Raw genomic sequence first — 21,275 nt, 5'->3', positions numbered from 1 at the left:
GTCACCCAGGCTGGAGTACAGTGGCTCAGTCTCTGCTCACTGCAAACTCCACCTCTCAGGTTCAAGTGATTATCCTGCCTCAGCTTCCTGAGTAGTAGGGGCTACAGGCATGTACCATCACACCCGGCTAACTTTTGTATTTTTAGTATAGACAGGGATTCACCATGTTGGCCAGGCTGGTCTCAAACTCATGACCTCAAGTGATCACCTGCCCTAGCCTTCCAAAATGCTGCGATTACAGGTGTCAGCCACTTTGCCCAGCCAACTCTCATATCTTAGGTGCATTCTGCCCCTCTCACTTTGCTTCAGTCACACTGACAGCTTTTCTGTTCCTTGAATGTCCCAAGCTGTGTGTTACAGTAGGGCCTTTACACATGCTGTTTCCTCTACCTGAAACACCCCATCCTCCATTTTTTTCATCCAGTACACTTCTGTTTGCCTTTCCAATATCTTATTTATTTATTTTTGAGTGGATAATACATATATACAAGGAACAGATTTTAAAAGGTACAAAGGAATAAAGTAACTCTCTTGCCTTTCTAGCCACTTCCCCCCCCCACTATCCCCCCTGGGGATAACCACTATTATAATTTTCTTCTGAATTCTGGTTTCAGTTAAAATCTCATCTTTTCACAGAGGCCTTCCCTGATATTCTGTTCTAAAAATAGGTCTACTTGTTGTATCACCATAGCCATCCCTGTGCTTTTTGTTTTTATCACTTATCAGAATTTGTAATTACTTTTTATAGGAGAGAGGGTCTTGCTCTGTTGCCCACACTGGAGTGCAGCAGCATGATAATAGTTCACTGCAGCCTTGAGCTGGGCTCAAGCAATCCTCCCATCGCAGCCTCCTGAGTAGCTAGGGCTATAGGCACATGCCACCATGTGCAGCTAATTTTTTTTTTTTCCTTTTTGTAGAGACAGGGTCTCTTCTATATTGCCCAGCTGGTCTTAAACTCCTGGCCTCAAGCGATCCTCCTGCCTCAGCCTCCCAAAGTGTTGAGATTACAGGCATGAGCTACCACACCTGGCCACAATTTGTAATCTTATATTTACTTTGTGACTATAAGTCTAATGATTCTCTTCTCCCACTAGACTATAATCTCCATAAGCAGAGTTTTATTGGCCTTGTCCCCAACCCTTTGCACAGTGCCTGGGATATCATTAGTACTCAATAATTAAGCCCTTCCTAAACTTTGCCTTCTCTAAGTTCATCTCTTGCCACCCTGATCCTCATGCTCTACTTTAAAATTCTCTCTGGCTCTTTCTCTGCCTATACCATGTTTTCTCCTAACTGCTACTTATCCTTGAAGTTTTACTTAAAAGCCACCCACTCTAAGAATCCTTTCCTGACACTCAAGTTCTTCGTGTGCCCCTCCCGGGAACAGTGCTTATAGACAGCCCTTATCACCTTGCATTGATATTATTGTCTGTCTCCCTAGGTGGCAGGTTCTGTATTGCAGGGACTTAGCCTTTGTTCATTGTTATAGCCCCAGCTTCTAGGGCAATGCATGGTACCTGTCAAGCCTGCCATGGATATTAGGTTGGTTGTACACTGCACAACTCTGGTGTGTGCCATTCATATGGTTGTGCAGTATAATTGTTGCTGCCTGCCCTGATAGGTAATAATAAATATTTGTTGAATGGATGATTATACTTTGGAGAGTTCAGTGCTTTTTAGGAGCTCTTATTTTGAGTCATAATAAAATCTTCTTCGATGAGATTCATTTGCAAGGCCCTGACCTGAGGATCACTGTATACCCATCAAAGAGATTTGGATATCAGCTCCATGGTTGGGTCCTCAGGCTGGAGAGTCTAGAGCCCAAAGTTGCAAAAGGTCAGATTCAGAGAGATGAAACTGGGGCAGCAGTCAGGAAGATACCTTGGTTATATTCTGTGCTCTTTGGGAACTTCTAGCCAAAAATACCTCCCTATTCCTTACATGGTAAACTCTTACTCTGCTTTCAAGAATGCAGCTATTGGCCGGGCGCGGTGGCTCAAGCCTGTAATCCCAGCACTTTGGGAGGCCGAGGCGGGCGGATCACAAGGTCAGGAGGTCGAGACCATCCTGGCTAACACAGTGAAACCCCGTCTCCACTTAAAAAACACAAAAAATTAGCCGGGCGAGATGGCGGCGCCTGTAGTCCCAGCTACTCGGGAGGCTGAGGCAGGAGAATGGCGTGGACCCGGGAGGCGGAGCTTGCAGTGAGCTGAGATCCGGCCACTGCACTCCAGCCTGGGCGACAGAGCGAGACTCCGTCTCAAAAAAAAAAAAAAAAAGAATGCAGCTATTGCCTCTTCTGAACCTATTTCCCTGCACCCTGCAGCCCCACCCCAAAGGCAGAGTTACTTTTTTCTTCCTCTGAGCACCTATGACATTGCTCACATGTCCATTAAAGTACTTAGTACACCGTAAGGTGATCATCTGCTTTCTCATCTTCCTTTCATAGTATACCTCGAGTATCTCAAGGGAAAAGTAGCATGTTTTATTTGTAACTGTCTCAGTGTCTATACAGTTATTGGCATGAAATTGTAAATGTGGGCTAATGCATATTGTGGAAGGGATCCGTGATATTTCTGGGTTGTCTTGATGAAATAGTGTGGATTGTAAATGTAGGGAAGTTCTCTGAAGCCAGGACTGTCTCTGATAGGCCTCACACACAGCAAACCTGCTTGGAAGCCCATTTCTGAAAAGAGAGGCCTAAGAAAACTTTCACTTGATGTCACTTAGATCAGGAATCCCCAAACCCCAGGCCATGGACCAGTAAATGGTCTGTGACCTGTTAGGAACCAGGCCACACAGCAGGAAATGAGGGGCAGGTGAGCCAGGGAAGCTTCATCTGTATTTACAGCCACTCCCAGCCTCTCCCCATCACTCAAGTTATCACCTGAGCTCTGTCTCATCTCAGATCAGCTGTGGCATTAGGTTCTCATAGGAGCATGAACTCTATTGTGAACTGCACATATGAGGGATCCAGGTTGAGCACTACTTATGAGAATCTAATGCCTGATGTTCTATCACCGTCTCCCATCATCCCCAGATGGGACCGTCTAGTTGCAGGAAAACAAGCTCAGGGGTCTCACTGATTTCTACATTATGGTGAGTTGTATAATTATTTCATTATATATTACAATGTAATAATATAAATAACGTACACAATAAATGTAACACACTTGAATCATCCCAAAACCATTTCCCCACTCCTCACATCTGTGGAAAAATTGTCTTCCGTGAAATTGGTCCCTAGTGCCAAAAAGGTTGGGGACCACTGACTTAGACTTCTTCACACCATCTTGTGTTTAGTCCCCCACAGAGTGGTGACACTGAAGAAATAAGGGCAGGACCACAGCAGCTTGAAGATCCCTCTTCAAGGAAGGACTTGCTGCCCATATCTTGATGCCACATACACATACATATAGATATACACACATACACATGTTATCCTTTAACCCTCTTTGTTATCCTCATTTATAAATAAAGAAGAAACAGTAGCTCAAAAAACTTTGCTGAAAGTAACCAGAAAGTAACAGGTGGGACTTCTATTTAAACTCAGGTCTATCTGACTAAACAGCCTGTGTCCATAACCACTAGGTTATAACACTTGAATTTCTAGAATACAAAAATATAGCGAGACCTGATCTGATTTCAGTTTCTTATCTCTACCCATCTTTTCTTTTCCTTTTTATTTTTATTTTTTTAAATTTAGAGACAGGATCTCCTTATGTTGTCTAGGCTGAAGTGCAGCAGCTATTTGCATTACAGCGTCAAACTCCTGATCTCAAGCAATCCTCCTGCCTCAGCCTCCTGAGTAGCTGGTGAAGGGGTGGCCTGCCCCTCCACACCTGTGGGCATTTCTCATCAGGTGGAACGAGATACCTGAGAAAAGAGACACAGAGAAAGAAAAGTGGGCCCAGGGGACCGGTCTGCCGGCGCCGGTCTCTGAGTTCCCTCAGTATTTATTGATCATTATCTTTACCATCTTGAAAAAGGGGAAGTGGCAGGACAATAGGGTCATAGTAGGGAGAAGGTCAGCAGAAAGCCATATGAATAAAGATCTCTGTGACATGAATAAGTTTAAGGAAAAGTGCTGTGCCTTGATGTGCATATGCAAACATCTCCATAAACATTTTCAGTTCATAAAGAGCAGCATTCCCTCTAGCATGTCCCACCTCCAGACCTAAGGCAGTTTTCTCCCATCTCAGTAAATAGAACATACAATCGGGTTTTACACCGAGACATTCCAGTTCCATTGCCCAGGGATGAGCAGGAGACAGACAGATGCCTTTCTCTATCTCAACTGCCAAGAGGCCTTCTTTCCTCTTATACTAATCCTCCTCAGCACAGACCCTTCACGGGTGTCTGGCTGGAGGACAATCAGGTCTTTCCCTTCCCACGAGGCCATATTTCAGACTATCACATGGGGGAGAAACCATGGACAATACCTAGCTTTCCTAGGCAGAGGTCCCTGCAACCTTCCCTTCAGCAGTGTATGTGTCTCTGGGTACTTGAGATTAGAGAATGGTGATGACTTTTCACAAGCATACTGCCTTCAGGCACTTGTTTAACAAAGCACATCCTGCACAGCCCCAAATCCATTAAACCTTGAGTCACCACAGCACATGTCTCTTGCAAGGACAGGGTTGGGGGTAGGGTCACAGATTAACAGCATCTCAAATACAGAACAAAATGGAGTCTCTTATGTCTACTTCTTTCTATATAGACACATTAACAGTCTGATCTCTCTCTCTTTTCCCCATAGCTGGGACTACAGACACATGCTACCACTCTAGCTATCTGGGTCTACCTCTCTGGGTCTACCACAATGTATATGTATGTAAAGACCCCCCCCCCCCCTTTTTTTTTTGCGACGAAGCCTCGGTCTGACACCCAGGCTGGAGTGCAGTGGCATGATCTCAGCTCACTGCAACCTCCGCCTCCTGGGTTCAAGCAGTTCTCCTGCCTCAGCCTCCTGAGTAGCTGTGTGCCACCATGTCCAACTAATTTTTGTAGTTTTAGTAGAGATGGGGTTTCACCATGTTGGTCAGGTCTTGAACTCCTGACTTGGTGATCCTCCCGCCTCGGCCTCCCAAAGTGCTGGGATTACAGGCGTGAGCCACCGCACGTGGCCAAGACCCAATTTTTTTAATCCATTAGTAGCATACCTATATACTGTCCTACACTTTCGGTTTGTTTTTTTTGTTGTTCACTTAACGATATTTGTTGGAGGCTGTTTTCAGATCAGCACAAATAAATCAAGTTAGATGTTTTGTAAAACTTTATGGCCGGGCGCGGTGGCTCACGCCTGCAGTGCCAGCACTTTGGGAGGCCGAGGCAGGCGGATCACGAGGTCAGTTCGAGACCAGCCTGACCAACATGCTGAAACCCCGACTCTACTGAAAATAGAAAAATTAGCCGGGTGTGGTGGCACGTGCCTGTAATCCCAGCTACTCAGGAGGCTGAGGCAGGAAAATCACTTGAACCTGGGAGGCGGAAGTTGCAGTGAGCTGAGATCGTGCCATTGCACTCCAGCCTGGGTTACAGAACGAGACTCCATCTCAAAAAAAAAAAAAACTTTATGAAGCTCTATGCTCTTCCTCTTTGTTGGCTATTTTTGCTGCCTGTCTCTTTCTCTATACAGTCACAGTTAGAAAACTTCAAAAGGGCGGGGGAAAGGATTTTTTTTTCAAAAGAAAAAAAGAAAACCTCAAAAGGATTATTGCCTGTTGAGGAACAAGAAGAGATGAGAACCCTCTGAGAATGTATTTTATCTCCTTACTGCCAGTGGCTTTATCAGGAGAGAATTTCTCAAAGAAAGATTAGTGGGGATCGAGCATATTCTAGGACCCAAAAGGAGCGAATAAGGGGATAAACTGAGAATCAGTCCAGGATCAATAAATATCTATGGCCCTTTAAACCAACAAGAGGTCAGCTACCACCAAATCGTCCCAGTATTGCAGTGGAGAATTTGTCCCCTCAAATCATCTGTGTGTCCCTAGAGGAGCTTAGAAAGAGGTTTTAATATAGTTTTTGTATGTTAAGGAAATTAACATTTCTCTGTTACATGTGCTTTGTACTTTTTCTAGTCATCTATTCTTTAACTTTATTTTTTGTTTTTTTTTGTTGAACAGAAGTTTATTAATATTTGATTTCTAGATTTTGTTTCATGCTTAGAAAGATTTCTACTCTGAGATTATTTTTAAAAATCCTTACGGTTACCTTGTGTTTTTATATATATATATATATATATACACACACACACATATATATATATACACACACATATATATATATACACACACATATATATATACACACACACATATATATATACACACATATATATATACACACACACACACATATATATATATATATATATTTTTTTTTTTTTTTAATTTGTAGTCCAGGCTAGGCATGGTAGCTCACACCTGTAATCCTGGCACCCTGGGAGGCTGAGGTGGAAGGAGTTCCAGACCAGCTTGGGCAACATAGCAAGACTCCAGCTCTACAAAAAATAAAAAATACTAACTGGGCATGGTAGCACATGCCTGTAGTCCCAGCTACTTGGGGTCAGGGGGTGGGGGGTGGGCCAAGGCAGGAGACTATCTTGTACTTAGGAGTTTGAGGCTGCAATGAGCTATGAGATGGCATTACACCCCAGCTTGGGTGACAGAGCAAGACCCTGTCTCTTAAAAAACAACAATAATAGCAACAACAAAAAAACAGGTTTGTCTTATTTTCTCTTTTTTAGGTGGAATTCTACTAAGTACCAGTCAGCCCTACAAGACAAAGCCCACCCATGGCATTGGAAAATACAAGCACTTAATTAAAGCAGAAGAGGTAAGGGGCAGGGGGGAGTCTTTTGGAAAAGGGTAACGTGCAGCTTTTGCAAAAACCTGAAGATCAGATATGTATAGTTTGGATAATATTGGAGCTAGAAATGATAGAGTTGCCTCCTTAATCCTTGCCAGTTATTAGTTTGGAATTTCCAGACTGGAGATACTTCTACCAACTTCCAATCTTATCCCTAGGCCAGGTTATCATAGTAAAAAGCAAATGGTTTGAAATTTTTTTTTTTTTTTTGAGGGTCTTGCTCTGTCCCCTAGGCTGGAGTGCAGTGGCATGATCACGGCTCACTGCGGCCTTGATCTCCTAGGCACAAGGAATCCTCCCACCTCAGCCTCCCAAGTAGCTGGTACTACAGGCTCTCGCCACCATGCCCATCTAATAAAATTTTTTAAATAGAGACAGGGTCTTGCTGTATTGCCCAGGCTGGTCTCAGGCTCCTGGCCTCAAGTGATCCTCCTGCTTCAGCCTCCGGAAGCATTGGGATTATAGGCATGAGCCACTGGGCCTGGCCTGATTTTATTATTTGTAATACTTAAAAAAAATCTTCCTAGTAGTGTACTTAGTTCAGTATGGACTTCATAATGGAAATGATAATTCAGTTTAGTTGAGTGAATGAGTTGTGGCAAGTAGAGGTAGATTGATATTTTCAGCCAAATAACTGATTCTTTTTTGTTTGTTAGGTTTTTTTGAGATGGAGTCTCACTCTGTTGCCCAGGCTGGAGTGCAGTGGCACGATATCTGCTCACTGCAACCTTTGCCTCCCTGGTTCAAGCTATTCTCGTGCTTCAGCCTCCCAAGTGGCAGGGATTATAGGCGTGTGCCGTCACGCCTGGCTAATTTTTGTATTTTTAGTAGAGGTGGGGTTTTACCATGTTGACCAGGCCAGGTCTTGAACTCCTAACCTCAAGTGATCTCCCTGCCTTGACCTCCAAAGTGCTGGGATAACTGATTCTTATTGTATTTTCAAATCTAAAATAGGCCGGGTGTGGTGGCTCACACCTGTAATCCCAGGACTTTGGGAAGCTGAGGCAGGCAGATCTCTTGAGGTCAAGAGTTCCAAGACCAGCCTGACCAACATGGCAGAAACCCCGTCTCTACTAAAAATACAAAAATTAGCCGAGTGTGGTGGCATGTGCCGGTAATCCCAACTGCTCGGACGGCTGAGGCACGAGAATCTCTTGATCCCAGGAGGTGGAGATTGCAGTGAGCCGAGATCACACCACTGTACTTCAGCCTGGGCAACAGAGCGAGGCTCTGTCTCAAAAATAAATAAATAAATAAATTATGTGCTTCGTGAATCCTTTATCACAGATAAGTGGGTATTAGTTCTAAGGATTATGAAATTATTTAGCCCGTTTCTTTGGCTCCAATTAGATTTCTATGTGTGTGTAGAGGATTTTTTTTTTTTTTTTTTTTGAGACGGAGTCTCACTCTGTCGCCGGGGCTGGACTGCAGTGGCCGGATCTCAGCTCACTGCAAGCTCCGCCTCCCGGGTTCACGCCATTCTCCTGCCTCAGCCTCCTGAGTAGCTGGGACTACAGGCGCCCACCACCTCGCCCTGGCTAATTTTTTGTATTTTTTAGTAGAGACGGGGTTTCACAGTGTTAGCCAGGATGGTCTCGATCTCCTGACCTCGTGATTCGCCCGTCTCAGCCTCCCAAAGTGCTGGGATTACAGGCTTGAGCCACTGCGCCCGGCCTGAGGATTTTCTTATGGGGTGGAAACAGCATGCAAGGTAGAAGATCTGGCTTTCAATCTGCCTGTCACTTCGTGCAAACAGTACAGTGGGGGAGATTTTGGGGAGACTTCAGCATCTCTTGGTTCTTTAGCTGATTTTAATGCTTCCACGCAACCACACATATTTCCTATTTACCTCTCTCTTCTTGGCAAGGTCCAATTCCACTGTATTTGGGCCTTAGAAGCCACTAACCTTGCCATGTTCTTCTGAGCTCGTCCTTAGAGTAAGGAATTTCAGGAGAAGAACATTACTACCTGTCAGACCTGTATTAGGCAGGCTCCCAGCAGGAAACAAATGCCCTTGTTATGCCCAGACCTTTTATTCCCCGAAGAAGACCACCAGAGACCAGAGTCAAAGCCAAGCGGCAAGGATCTTTAATGCAAGTTCGAACTTGGTCCCTCCGTTTTACAGCATACAAGAGGGCCCTGAACAATGCGTGCGCTTGCCTTTTATAGCCTAATGTAAACAGGACTTGTAAAGTTGCAGAGGAACGAGGGAATTCTCTAGGTTACAGCATTACAATTGGTTAACATTTTAAGTCTATACATTTAGCAGTTTTTTTATTGGTTCCCGCGCTCTCACAAACGACTGTGCTCTTATCGGGGACTTTCCAGGTGGTGTCTTTCTAAAGTTGAGATATATGGTAGTCTTTGAATTGAGAGATATATGGTGGGGAGACATGTAGTGGGATGAGCCCAGTAAGTTGAGAGATATATGGAGGGATATGTTTATACTGGGCTCAGGAAGTTTGAGAGATATATGGCAAACACTAGTAATTTAGAACAGAAAAAGAACAAGACAGGGACTTTCACAATGCTTGTCTATACAACATCTGAAATCTATAGATAACATTATCGGTTGGGTCCGGGGTCAACTTGTTAACTAGGCTCAAGGCGCCGCCCGGGCTGTCTGCCTTTAGGGTCAACTTTTAGCTAGGCTCAAGGCGCCGCCTGGGCTGTCTGCCTGTGGATTTCATTATTTCATTTGATCTCTTTCACCCTACTAAAATTGTTCCTTTGTAGTGGGAAGTCTGCTGAATTGGGAACAAGGAAACTTGTATTCTAGGCTTCGTTCTGTCACTTTTCCGCCTTGTGACTTTGGGTAAGTCAACCTTCCCCATCTAGGCATGGCGGGTCCTGAAATTATATGTAAAATATTTGCTGTAGGTGAATTTTTCTGGGAAGACAGTCCATAGTTTTTATCAGACCTTTTTTTTTTTTTTTTTTTTTTTTCAGACGGAGTCTTGCTCTGTCGCCCAGGCTAGAGTGCAGTGGCCGGATCTCAGCTCACTGCAAGCTCCGCCTCCTGGGTTTTTACGCCATTCTCCTGCCTCAGCCTCCCGAGTAGCTGGGACTACAGGCGCCCGCCACGTTGCCCGGCTAGTTTTTTGTATTTTTTAGTAGAGTCGGGGTTTCACCATGTTAGCCAGGATGGTCTTGATCTCATAATTCTTTTTTTTTAAATTTTTTTTTTTAATAGAATCTGCTGTATAGGCTGGAGTGCAGTGGTGCCATCTCGGCTCACTACAACCTCCGCCTCCTGCGCTCAAGAGATCCTCCCATCTCAGCCTCCTGAGCAGCTGGGACTACAAGCACACATCACCACACCCGGCTAAGTTTTGTGTTTTTTTGTAGAGGCAGTATTTTGCCATATTGCCCAGGCTGGTCTCGAACTCCTGAGCTGAAGCGATACACCTGTCTCAGCCTCCCAAAGTACTAGGATTACAGAGATGAGCCATCATGCCTGGCAAAATAGTTTTACAAAGTAGATGAACAAGACGTGGTTCATTCTCAGAGGGAGCTGGTAAACCAACAGAGGTAACACACAGACATTGTACTTCCAGGCAGAAAGTGACAAGTGCTAAAAGGAAGATACAAAGTGCTATAAAAATTCGGAAGGAATGATTTGCACCCTTTTGAAGTTGTGACACCTTAGAGTAAATTATTGAAGTTGTTTTATTTTGAGACATCCCTTCTTTTTTTTTTTTTTTAAGTAATAAGCATCCTTTTATTTGCCGACACCATTACAAAAAGTGATTACATTTGCAACAAAAAAGTGTTTTCTTGAGTTGAAGTCAGAGGCAGTTACTTCCCAAAATGTTAAGTAAAACAGTGTACACATCAATGAGCCATCCCCTTCTAAAAGTCCCACATAACATAGTGGGAAATAAAATTAGTTTTATTTGAGGGTGACTTTTTTGGCTGTTTTAAAAAAGTTTCTTAGAATCTTCTCTCTCAGATAATTTTCTGCATATGTCATGCTCTGACCCACTCCATTAACGTGGTATAAAAGGAAGCTTAATGCCATCTGTCCCGCCATTCCTCTCCAGCATCTTCTCCACTCTCCTGGATACCATGCTTTAATTGTATTGGGCCTCTTGTTTTTCCTCCAAGTCATTATACTTTTTCAAGGCTCACAAGCTGTTCTGTCTACTTGGAAGATCTCCCCTTCTTCACCTGGCTAATTCCTCTTCAACCTTTAAAGCTCAGTGAGAAAGCAGGGTGTGGAGGGACACAAACAAATTTCTCCTTCTAAGAAACCTTCCTGGATTCCCTGCACTGAGTTACTTTTCTTTCTTCCTTCCTTCCTTCCTCCCTCCCTCCCTCCCTCCCTTCCTTTCTTTCTTCTTTCTTTCTTTCTCTCTCTCTTTCTTTTTTCTTTCTTCCTTTCCTTTCCTTTCCTTTCCTTTTTCCTTTCCTTTCCTTTCCTTTCTTTCCTTCCTTCTTTTTCTTTCTTTCTTTCTTTCGTTCTTTTTAAAATTTGAGACATTGTCTCACTCTGCTGCCCAGGCTGGAATGCAGTGGTGTGATCATGGCCCACTGCCCCTTGAACTCTTAGGTTCAAGCGATCTTTTTGCCTCAGCTTCTCAGTAGCTGGGACTACTTGGTGGCACATGCCACCAAACCTGGCTAATTTTTAGAAATTTTTGTAGAGACAGGGTCTCACTATGGTGCCCATGCTAGTCTTCTATTCCTGGGCTCAAGTGATCCTCCCACTTTGGCCTCCCAAGTGCTGGGATTACTGGTGGGAACCACCATGCCCAGCCCTGAGTTGCTTTTCTTACCGTGAGCTGTCAGAGTTCCTTGTACTTCCTCTGTTCTAGGAAAACTGCTCTATGTTTTAATCATCTGGGTATTTTTGTTGTTTTTGTTTTTTTTTTTTTTTGAGACAGGTTCTTGTTCTGTCACCCAGGCTGGAATGCGCTGGTGGAATGGCTCACTGCAATCTCTGCCTCCCAGGCTCAAATGATTCTCCCTCCTCAGCCTCCTGAGTAGCTTGGACTACAGGAGTATACCACTACACCCGGCTCATTATATTTTTGTAGAGATGGTGGTCTCGCTATGTTGCCCAGGCTGGTCTCGAACTCCAGGACTTAAGTGATCCGCCTGCCTCAGCCTCCCAAAGTACTAGGATTATAGGAGTGAGCCACCGCACCTGGCCTTAACCATCTATTTTGATGACTATGTTCCCTTTTAGGTTATGAGGTCCCTAAGGGTAGAAGTCTCATTTTTCTTTATATCCTCGGTGTCCAGAACATGGCCTGGCATCAAGAAGAGGACAGTAAATATTGATTGAGCTAAACTGAAATGTGGTTATTGGAGCTGCCCTGTGGTTTTATAAATCACATTTCTCAAATACAACCCACTATCTGCAAACACCTGGCTCCAGATGACCCTGGTTGTTTGAATGGATTGGATGCTCCCTTTGTTTAGGGCTGTAGGCTTTTCTCTGATGTTATTGCGTGTCCCAGGGTGGCTAGTACTGTAGTGCTGGATACTGGAGTAAGTTGCTCCAGCCTCTTGGCTTCCTGCACGGGACAGCACAGTGGAAGCTTTCATCTACCACTTTACAGAGGCTCTGTCCTGAGTTCCTCTCTCTTATCCCTCTGGGGAACTGGACTAGTTAAACTAGATGGAATCTTTTGTGACCTCCTTTCTTTCTCTCCCTAAGCCTAGAAAAAAAATAAGTTGGCTAGATTCCCATTTTTTCCTCTCTGGGTCTCAGTCTGGCCCCTCTACTCTCGTGAGCCCAACATCCCTAAGACAAGAGTAAATTCTCATGCTCATGCACAAAGTACCCAACCCATGTCCCGTTTCTGCTTCTTCATTCCTCCTTCGAAAGGTCCCACACTCAGTTTTATGACTTCTGCACCTTGGGAAGGAAAGGGGGGTATCTACTTCATCTCAGCTTTCCTTGTTAATACCCTCCCTCCCTCCCTCCCTTCCTTCCTTCCTTCCATTTTTTTTTTTTTTTTTTTTTTGAGATGAAGTCTCCCTCTGTCGCCCAGGCTGGAGTTCAGTGGTGCCATCTTGGCTTACTGCAATGTCCACCTTCTGGGTTCACGCAATTGTACTCCCTCAGCCTCCTGAGTAGCTGGGATTACAGGCATGCGCTACAATGCCCAGGTAATTTTTGTATTTTTAGTAGAGATGGGGTTTCATCATGTTGGCCAGGCTGGTCTCAAACTCCTGACCTCAGGTAAACCGCCTTGGCCTCCGTAAGAGCTGGAATTATAGGCATGAGCCACTGCGCCCAGCCTGTTTTTATCTCTTTCTTAACATGGCCCAGTTTATAGTACTAAGTAGCTTCCCATCCTTCCATCCCATGCCCTTGTCCTTGATGCTTTTTTGAGGGAGTAGATGAGAGATAAAAATGAGGCTTTTTCTTGGGTGGCAGCAAGGGGGATCACAATAAATGTGGTATTTCAGCTCGCTTACAGTATGGACCTGACCTCCTTCTCAGTGATCTCCCTTTTTGCAGCTTGTATTTCAAGCATGTTTTCTCATACACTCATGCTCTTTCCTGCCTTTCTGCCTTTGCACATGCTCTTTCCTTTGTGTGGGATGATACCCTCCCTTTTTCCTCTTGGTGCTCATCCTGTAAGACCCATCTGGACCTGTGGCAGTGAATGATCACATTTTAGAGCGTATCTCCACACCTAGCATCCAGTCTCAATGTGTAGATCTCATTATTCCTTAAAGGCCCTGCATCATTCAGTTGAATTTAAAAGGCTTCAGATATTTGGAGTGACTTATATTTGATAGAAGTAAAAATAAGGCCGGGCGCGGTGGCTCATGCCTATAATCCCAGCACTTTGGGAGGCCAAGGCGTGCGGATCACCTGAGGTCAGGAGTTTGAGACCAGCCTGACCAACATGGTGAAACTCCGTCTCTACTAAAAATGCAAAATTAGCTGGGCATGGTGGTGCATGCCTGTAATCTCAGCTACTTGGGAGGCTAAGGCAGGAGAATCACTTGAGCCAGGGAGGTGGAGGTTGCAGTGAGCTGAGATCATTCCATTGCACTCCAGCCTGGGCAACAAGAGCAAAACTCTGTCTCAAAAACAAAAAAAAGTAAAAACAATAATAGTCATTCATATTTGTATAGCACCGGGTCATTTTTCCCAAGACCATTTACTTACTTGCCCTCAGCTGTTGTCCACCTTCCAGTCTTGGGGTAATGGCAGCTTAATCTGAAATTTGCCAAGAGAAAGATATGGGAGGATGAAATGGAGGCAACATGAATTTCTGTCACTTTGTTATATGTTCTCATTTCCAGGCCTTGGAGCAGGAGAGTTAGGTATATCTTCTGTAACTCAGACAATTTTCTTCCTCTTTGCAGAACGGCCCCTAGGAATCAAGATAGCTTTTCTTTTGGAAACTTCATACTGTTTTTAGTGTTGACAGAGAAGAGGTGTCTGCCATTTCTGTCACCTATTTATTTTGTTGTGGCACCCATAATAGATCAGGTCTTACAGCCACAAATCTGTGAGGAGATTGGAATCATTCCCAGATAAATCAGCAGGTCAGAATCACTTTATGGTTATAGTCTTAGCTTCTTGAGAGCTTGTCTGGAGGTTGTAGCAAGGGAGTGCAGTTAGTTATACACCCTTGACTAAGGACCGGTCCTCCTCTATTGGGGATGGTTGTCCTTTTCAACTGAACTTGCAGCTTCAGGAGGGACGCACATGGAGTGGTAAGGGAGGAAGGTGACACCAGCCTAGCCAGCCAGATCAGCCGAATCAACCCTGGCAATCAGTGGGGTGACAGATGTCACAGCCAGATCACCCTCACATCTGGTCCTACCTTCTTGATAACAAAACAATTGGTTTTGCTGGTCTAGAAACTGTAGGGCTAGACATGTATTATAGGACTGGCTTAGGGAGAGTTACTTTATATTAGCACCCATGTATCACTCATTTATTTCTTGTAACTCATTAAAAGAAAAACCATAATTGAGAATCTACTATATGCCACGTATTATGCTGAGTATCCATAATGCTCAGGTAAATGGGACATAGTCCTACAAAAAGTATAAAGTCTGCTGGGAAAGTTAGTGCTCAAAAGTGTAACTAAATACTTGTGGCAAGTGCTTTACTAGGGGAATAAAGTAAATATCAAGAGAGCAAAGATAAGCAATTCCTTCACAATGTTTTACATGGTAAATACATACAATTTTTTTTTTTTTTTTGAGACGGAGTCTTGCTCTGTCGCCCAGGCTGGAGTGCAGTGGCTGGATCTCAGCTCACTGCAAGCTCCGCCTCCTGGGTTTACACCATTCTCCTGCCTCAGCCTCCCTAGTAGCTGGGACTGCATTAGCTGGGACTACAGGCGCCCACCACCTCGCCCGGCTAGATTTTTTTTTGTATTTTTTAGTAGAGACGGGGTTTCACCAAGTTAGCCAGGATGGTCTTGATCTCCTGACCTCGTGATCCGCCCGTCTCGGCCTCCCAAAAGTGCTGGGATTACAGGCTTGAGCCACCGCGCCCGGCCCATACAATTTTAAAAACCAAAATGAAACAATTCTCCCCGAAAGGGTCAGTGAAGGTGTTATGGAGTTCAGCTCAACAAACATTTATTAAATGCCACCTGTATTCTTGGCACTGGGTAGGTAAAGCTGAACTGGACACTCCTCTGGCAGTATCTAGTTACTTGGGGTAGCTGTTGACACAGGGCTGTAAAGAACATTAAAAAGCTCCCCAGGGCTTTTCTAAGTACAGGGAGTGACTCCTGTGAAGACCTGACTCTGCCTGTGCCATTAGAGCTCCTGATCTGCAGCCTGCTGGGAGTCTTGCCCCGTGTCACCAAATTACAATGGTGTCTGATTTTTAGAGGAATTCATGTTTGCTATGAATAATAGTAATAACCCTTTTCCATTCTGAAAGTACTTTGGCATCCATTATCTCAGACCCTTGCAAGCCATATTCCCTTGGAACATTGGTAGTACTAGAGCCAAACCCTTCTTCAAGCTGAATAATAATAGTCCTTCCCATTTTAGAAACATATTAAATGAATGGATAGAATTTTATAAATTTCATACATTCCTCCTATCAGTTTTTTGGTGAAAATAAATATTAACAGAGAAACTCAGTTATGTTTTTTTTTTTTTTTAATTACTATTTTTTTCAGAGACAGGGTCTTGCTCTGTTGCCCAGGTTGGAGTGTAGTGGTGCAGTCATAGCACACTGTACCCTCAACCTCTTAGGCTCAAGTGATCTCACCCCAGCCTCCAGAGTAGCTGGGACTACAGGTGTGTACCACTACGTCTTGCTAATATTTTTATTTTTAATATTGATTAATTTTTTGAGATGGCTCACTCTGTCATCTAGGCTGGAGTGCTGTGGCATGATTATGGCTCACTCACTGCAGCCTTGACCTCTCTGGCTCAGGTAATCCTCCCTCCTCAGCATCCTAATTAACTGGGATTATAGGTGCTCCCCGCCACACTCTGTAAAGATAGGGTTTCAGCATGTTGCCCAGGCTGGTCTCGAACTCCTGGACTCGAGTGATATGCCTGCCTTAGGCTCCTAAAGTGTTGGGATTACAAGTGTGAGTCACCACAGCTGGCCTAGAATTCATTTCAGTTCAACTCAACATTTAATATTTTGGGGCTCTAGGAATAGAAAGATTAATGAGACATAGTACCTTCCTACATGAATTGTGGTAGTAGTTTAGGTACCATAATAGAGAGACCTACAATACCAGGGGCTTAAGAAAGATAGAAATTTCTTTCTTTCTCACATAAAGGTATAAGCAGATACTCCAGCTTTTTGTTTTGCCATACTTATCATATTGCTTCTATCTCATGGTATGAGATGGCTGCTCCCTCTTTAGCCACTATGTTCACATTTCAGGCAGCAGGAAGGGGAAAGGGGAAACAGTGGTCATCATGTCTCTTTTCTTTCTTTGTTTTTTGTTTTTGTTGTTCTTGTTTTATTTTGTTTGTTTTTGCTGTTTTTTTCTTTTTTGTTTTGTTTTTTTGAGATGGAGTCTTGCTCTGTCGCCCAGGCTGGAGTGCAATGGCGTGATCTCAGCTCACTGCAACCTCCACCTCCTGGGTTCAAGTGATTCTCCTGCCTCAGCCTCCCGAGTAGCTGGGACTACAGGTGCGTGTCACCACACCCAGCTAATTTTTTGTATTTTTGGTAGAGACAGGGTTTCACTGTGTTGACCAGGTTGCTCTCGATCTCCTGACCTCAGGTCATCTGCCCGCCTCGGCCTCCCAAAGTGCTGGGATTACAGGCATGAGCCACTGTGTCTGGCCTGTTTTGTTTTTTTTTTTTTTGAGACAGGATCTCATTTTGTCATCCAGCCTGGAGTGTATTTGTGTGATTATAGTTCACTGCAACCTCAAACTCTTGAGTTTAAGTGATCCTGCAGCCTCAGCCTCCTGAGTAGCTGGGACCACAGGTACATGCCATCACACAGAGCTAATTTTTTATTTTTTTTGTGGAGATAGGGTCTTGCCATATTGCCCAGGCTTGTCTCAAACTTCTGGGCTCAAGCAATCTACCGACCTTGGCCTCCCAAAGTGCTGGGATTACAGGTGTGAGCCACTGTGCCCAGCCATGTTGTCTTTTTTTTTTGAGACGAAGTCTTACTCTATCACCAGACTGGAGTGCTGTGGTGTGATCTCAGCTCACTGCAACCTCCGACTCCCTGGTTCAAGCAATTCTCCTGCCTCAGCCTTCTGAGTAGCTGGGATTACAGGCACGCGCTACCATACCAGGCAGATTTTTGTATTTTTAGTAGAGGCAGAGTTTCACCATGTTGGCTAGGATGGTCTCAATCTCCTGACCTCGTGATCTGCCTGCCTCAGCCTCCCAAAGTGCTGGGATTACAGGCGTGAGCCACTACGCCCAGCCTGTCTTTCTTTAGAGTAATTGAACTAGCACTTCGTAAACTGCAGGTGCTTAATAAATTCTTCATTTTGTAAAATTTACCAGTTGGAAATTGGGACCATGCTTACCTCCAATATGTAGTAGTAACAGTAATGTCCCATCTATGTACACTACACAACCTCTTTTAAAAATGTCATTTATGGGCCGGGCGCGGTGGCTCAAGCCTGTAATCCCAGCACTTTGGGAGGCCGAGACGGGCGGATCATGAGGTCAGGAGATCGAGACCATCCTGGCTAATACGGTGAAACCCCGTCTCTACTAAAAAATACAAAAAACTAGCCGGGCGACGAGGCGGGCGCCTGTAGTCCCAGCTACTCGGGAGGCTGAGACAGGAGAATAGCGTGAACCCGGGAGGCGGAGCTTGCAGTGAGCTGAGATCCGGCCACTGCACTCCAGCCTGGGCGGCAGAGCGAGACACCGTCTCAAAAAAAAAAAAAAAAAAAAAAAAAATGTCATTTATGGCAGGACTCAGTGACTCACACCTGTAATCCTAGCACTTTAGGAGGTGGAGGCTGGTGGATCACCTGAGTTCAGGAGTTTGAGACCAGCCTGGCCAACAAGGTGAAACACCGTTTCTACTAAAAATACAAAATTGCCCAGACATGGTGGCAAATGCCTGTAACCACAGCTACTCGGAAGGCTGAGGCACGAGAATTGCTTCAACTCTGGAAGTGAAGGTTGCAGTGAGTCGAGATCACGCCGCTACACCCTAGCCTGAGAGACAGAGTGAGACTGCCTCAAAATAATAATAATTTAAAAATGCCATTTATTTATTTATTTATTTATTTATTTTTAATTAATTTTTTTGAGACAGGCCCTTGCTGTCACCCAGTTTGGAGTGCAGTGGCATGATCTTGGCTCACTGCAACCTTCTCCCAGGTTCAAGCAATTCTTGTGCCTCGGTTTCCCAAGTAGCCAGGATTACATGTGTGCACCACGCCCAGCTAATTTTTGTAGTTTTATTTTTATTTATTTACTTTTTTTGAGACAGGGGCTCACCCTAGACTCTGTCGCCCAGGGTGGAGCGCAGTGGCACCATCTCGGCTCACTACAACCTCTAGCTCCGGGGTTCAAGCAATTCTGGTGCCTCAGCCTCCCGAGTAGCTGGGACTACAGGCGCCCGGCTGCAATCTCTACCTCCCGGTTCAAGCGATTCTCCCTGCCTTAACCTCCCAAGCAGATGGGATTACAGGCACTCACCACCACACGCCCAGCTAATTTTTTGTATTTTTAGTAGAGACGGGTTTTCACCATGTTGGCCAGTCTGGTCTCAAACTTCTGACCTCAGGTTTTCCCCTCACCTTGCCCTTCTAAAATGCCAGGATTACAGGCATAAGCTACCGCGCCCTGCCAAAAATGCCACTTCTTATTATATACCAGGTGCTATAAGTACTGTGTGCCAGGCTTTAAAGACATTATTGCATTTTATAGCCTTTTATTTTGTTTTGTTTTTTTTTTTTTTGAGACGGAGTCTTGCTCTGTCACCCAGGCTGGACTGCAGTGGCTGGATCTCAGCTCCCTGCAAGCTCCGCCTCCCGGGTTCACGCTGTTCTCCTGCTTCAGCCTCCGGAGTAGCTGGGACTACAGGCGCCCACCACCTCGCCCGGCTAGTATTTTTGTATTTTTTCGTAGAGACGGGGTTTCACCGTGTTAGCCAGGATGGTCTCGATCTCCTGACCTCGTGATCTGCCCGTCTGGGCCTCCCAAAGTGCTGGGATTACAGGCTTGAGCCACCGCACCCGGCTGCATTTTATAGCCTTTTAAACCTATTTATTATTTAAGCCTTAGAGTGTCATATGGTTATTCGAGACCCTGTTTGAGGAATCCAAGACTCAGAGAAAGATTAAATGATGTACCCACGTGGCTAGAAGTTTTCAGAGCCGATATTTGGAGTGAGGATGGCCAGAATTCATCTAACATATCTAGTATTTCCATTTCATATAAATTCACTCTATTACGCTCACAATAACTTTAGCTGTTACAGATGAGGAAACTGAGGCCTAGAGAGATCACACAATGTCATGTAGTGACTAAGCAGATAGTTAGGATTTGAGGTCAGATTTTCTATGGCTTCCATCTAAGTCTAGTGCACTTTATATAGCATCAGGCCATGCCTCCTTGCTACCCCAGTCAGAGCCAGGCCTTTTGTCCACATGTCTCTCAAGTGTATAACACCAGGTTATAAAATACTTGATCGCTGTGTACCTCACAGCTCATTATGGACTATTCATGGTACTAACCCCAAATCATTCAAATCCTCGGGTGTAAATTTTGTTATTTTTATCACCATAATTTCTGGAAGCTGAATATGCTGTAGGCATATCAGCCTTTTTGTTTGAGGATTCAGATAATGGATAATTCTTACCCAACTTTCTCACCCTGGAGAGTGTCACTTACAGCGATAGGTAGATACTATCACTTTAGAGGAGAGAGCCTGGGCTTGGGGCTGCAGACTCGGCTTCCAGTTCTGGATAGACATAAAGTGGTTACCTTTGTCCTTTTCTTGCTGTTATAACCTTACACAAACCATTTTCCTTTTCTGGGTCTCAACTTACTCCTTGTGTAGAATTAGGGGGAAGGAGAGACTCAGTTATCTCTAAGATCCTTTCCAGCTGTAACAGGCTGTGATTCTAATTTGATTTCTTTATCTGCTCTTTCCAGCAAAATTTCTCAGTAACCTTGGGCAAGTAACTTACCTTCAGAGGACCTCAGTTTTCTATCTGTGAAATAGGGGTAATAATGTGAACATTTCTGTACAAAACTTGTTTCATAATTTACCCTATAGTCTATTTGGGGGACCACAGTGCAGTCCTGCAGGGATCTAAGAATGACAATCCTGGGCCATCCCTTAGTGAATCCAGGCCATAGGAGTGTCAACGTTTGATGATGGATAGTAGGCCATCCTCCCTACTACGTTTCTCCTAGCTTCCTTTCCTTTCCTGCCTGGCTGGCCTTCATGTGCAGTCAGGTTGGGCTTCCCAAAACACAGCTTTATTCATGCATATCCTTTGCACAGATTTATTTATTTAGAGACAGAGTCTCGCACTGTTGCCCGGGCTGGAGGGCAGTGGCGCGATCTTGGGTCACTGTTGCCTCCGCCTCCCGGGTTCAAGTGATTCTCCTGCCTCAGCCTCTTGAATAGCTGGAACTACAGGCACCTGCCACCACTCCCAGCTAATTTTTTGTATTTTTAGTAGAGATGGGGTTTCACCATGTTGGCCAGGCTGGTCTTGAACTCCTGACCTCGTGATCTGCCTGCCTTATCCTCCCAAAGTGCTGGGATTACAGGCATGAGCCACCGCTCCTGGCCCACAGAGATATCTTTAATAGCTCCTCATGGCATTCATGAAGGCCTGAACTCAATCAGTAGGAGTAGAGAGAATGGGGATGGATGTGAGAAAAATTGTGTAAATAAAATGACAGAAACTAGCATCTGGTATTATATGCAGTTAAGCTCTTGCTGGCTATGCTGTGCCCTGGCTCAGAACTGAAATATGCACTGTAATAT

At 44.6% G+C, this 21,275-nt stretch overlaps 1 protein-coding gene across 1 annotated transcript in view; it reads left to right on the top strand.

Annotated features, from left to right (window-relative positions):
- Nucleotides 1-21,275, top strand: part of MRPL48 (mitochondrial ribosomal protein L48) — an 84,774-nt gene that overhangs the window by 35,156 nt on the left and 28,343 nt on the right. Inside the window, exon 4 of the mRNA XM_030918346.1 lies at nucleotides 6,752-6,840. Within this exon, the coding sequence (XP_030774206.1) occupies nucleotides 6,752-6,840 (89 nt within the window). The remainder of the gene's footprint in view (nucleotides 1-6,751; nucleotides 6,841-21,275) is intronic.

The sequence above is a fragment of the Rhinopithecus roxellana genome, chromosome 15, assembly GCF_007565055.1.
Source record: "Rhinopithecus roxellana isolate Shanxi Qingling chromosome 15, ASM756505v1, whole genome shotgun sequence".
NCBI classification, from domain to species: Eukaryota; Metazoa; Chordata; class Mammalia; order Primates; family Cercopithecidae; genus Rhinopithecus; species Rhinopithecus roxellana.
The sequence above is the reverse complement of the archived record's forward strand: the minus strand, read 5'-3'. Positions and strand labels throughout refer to the sequence as shown.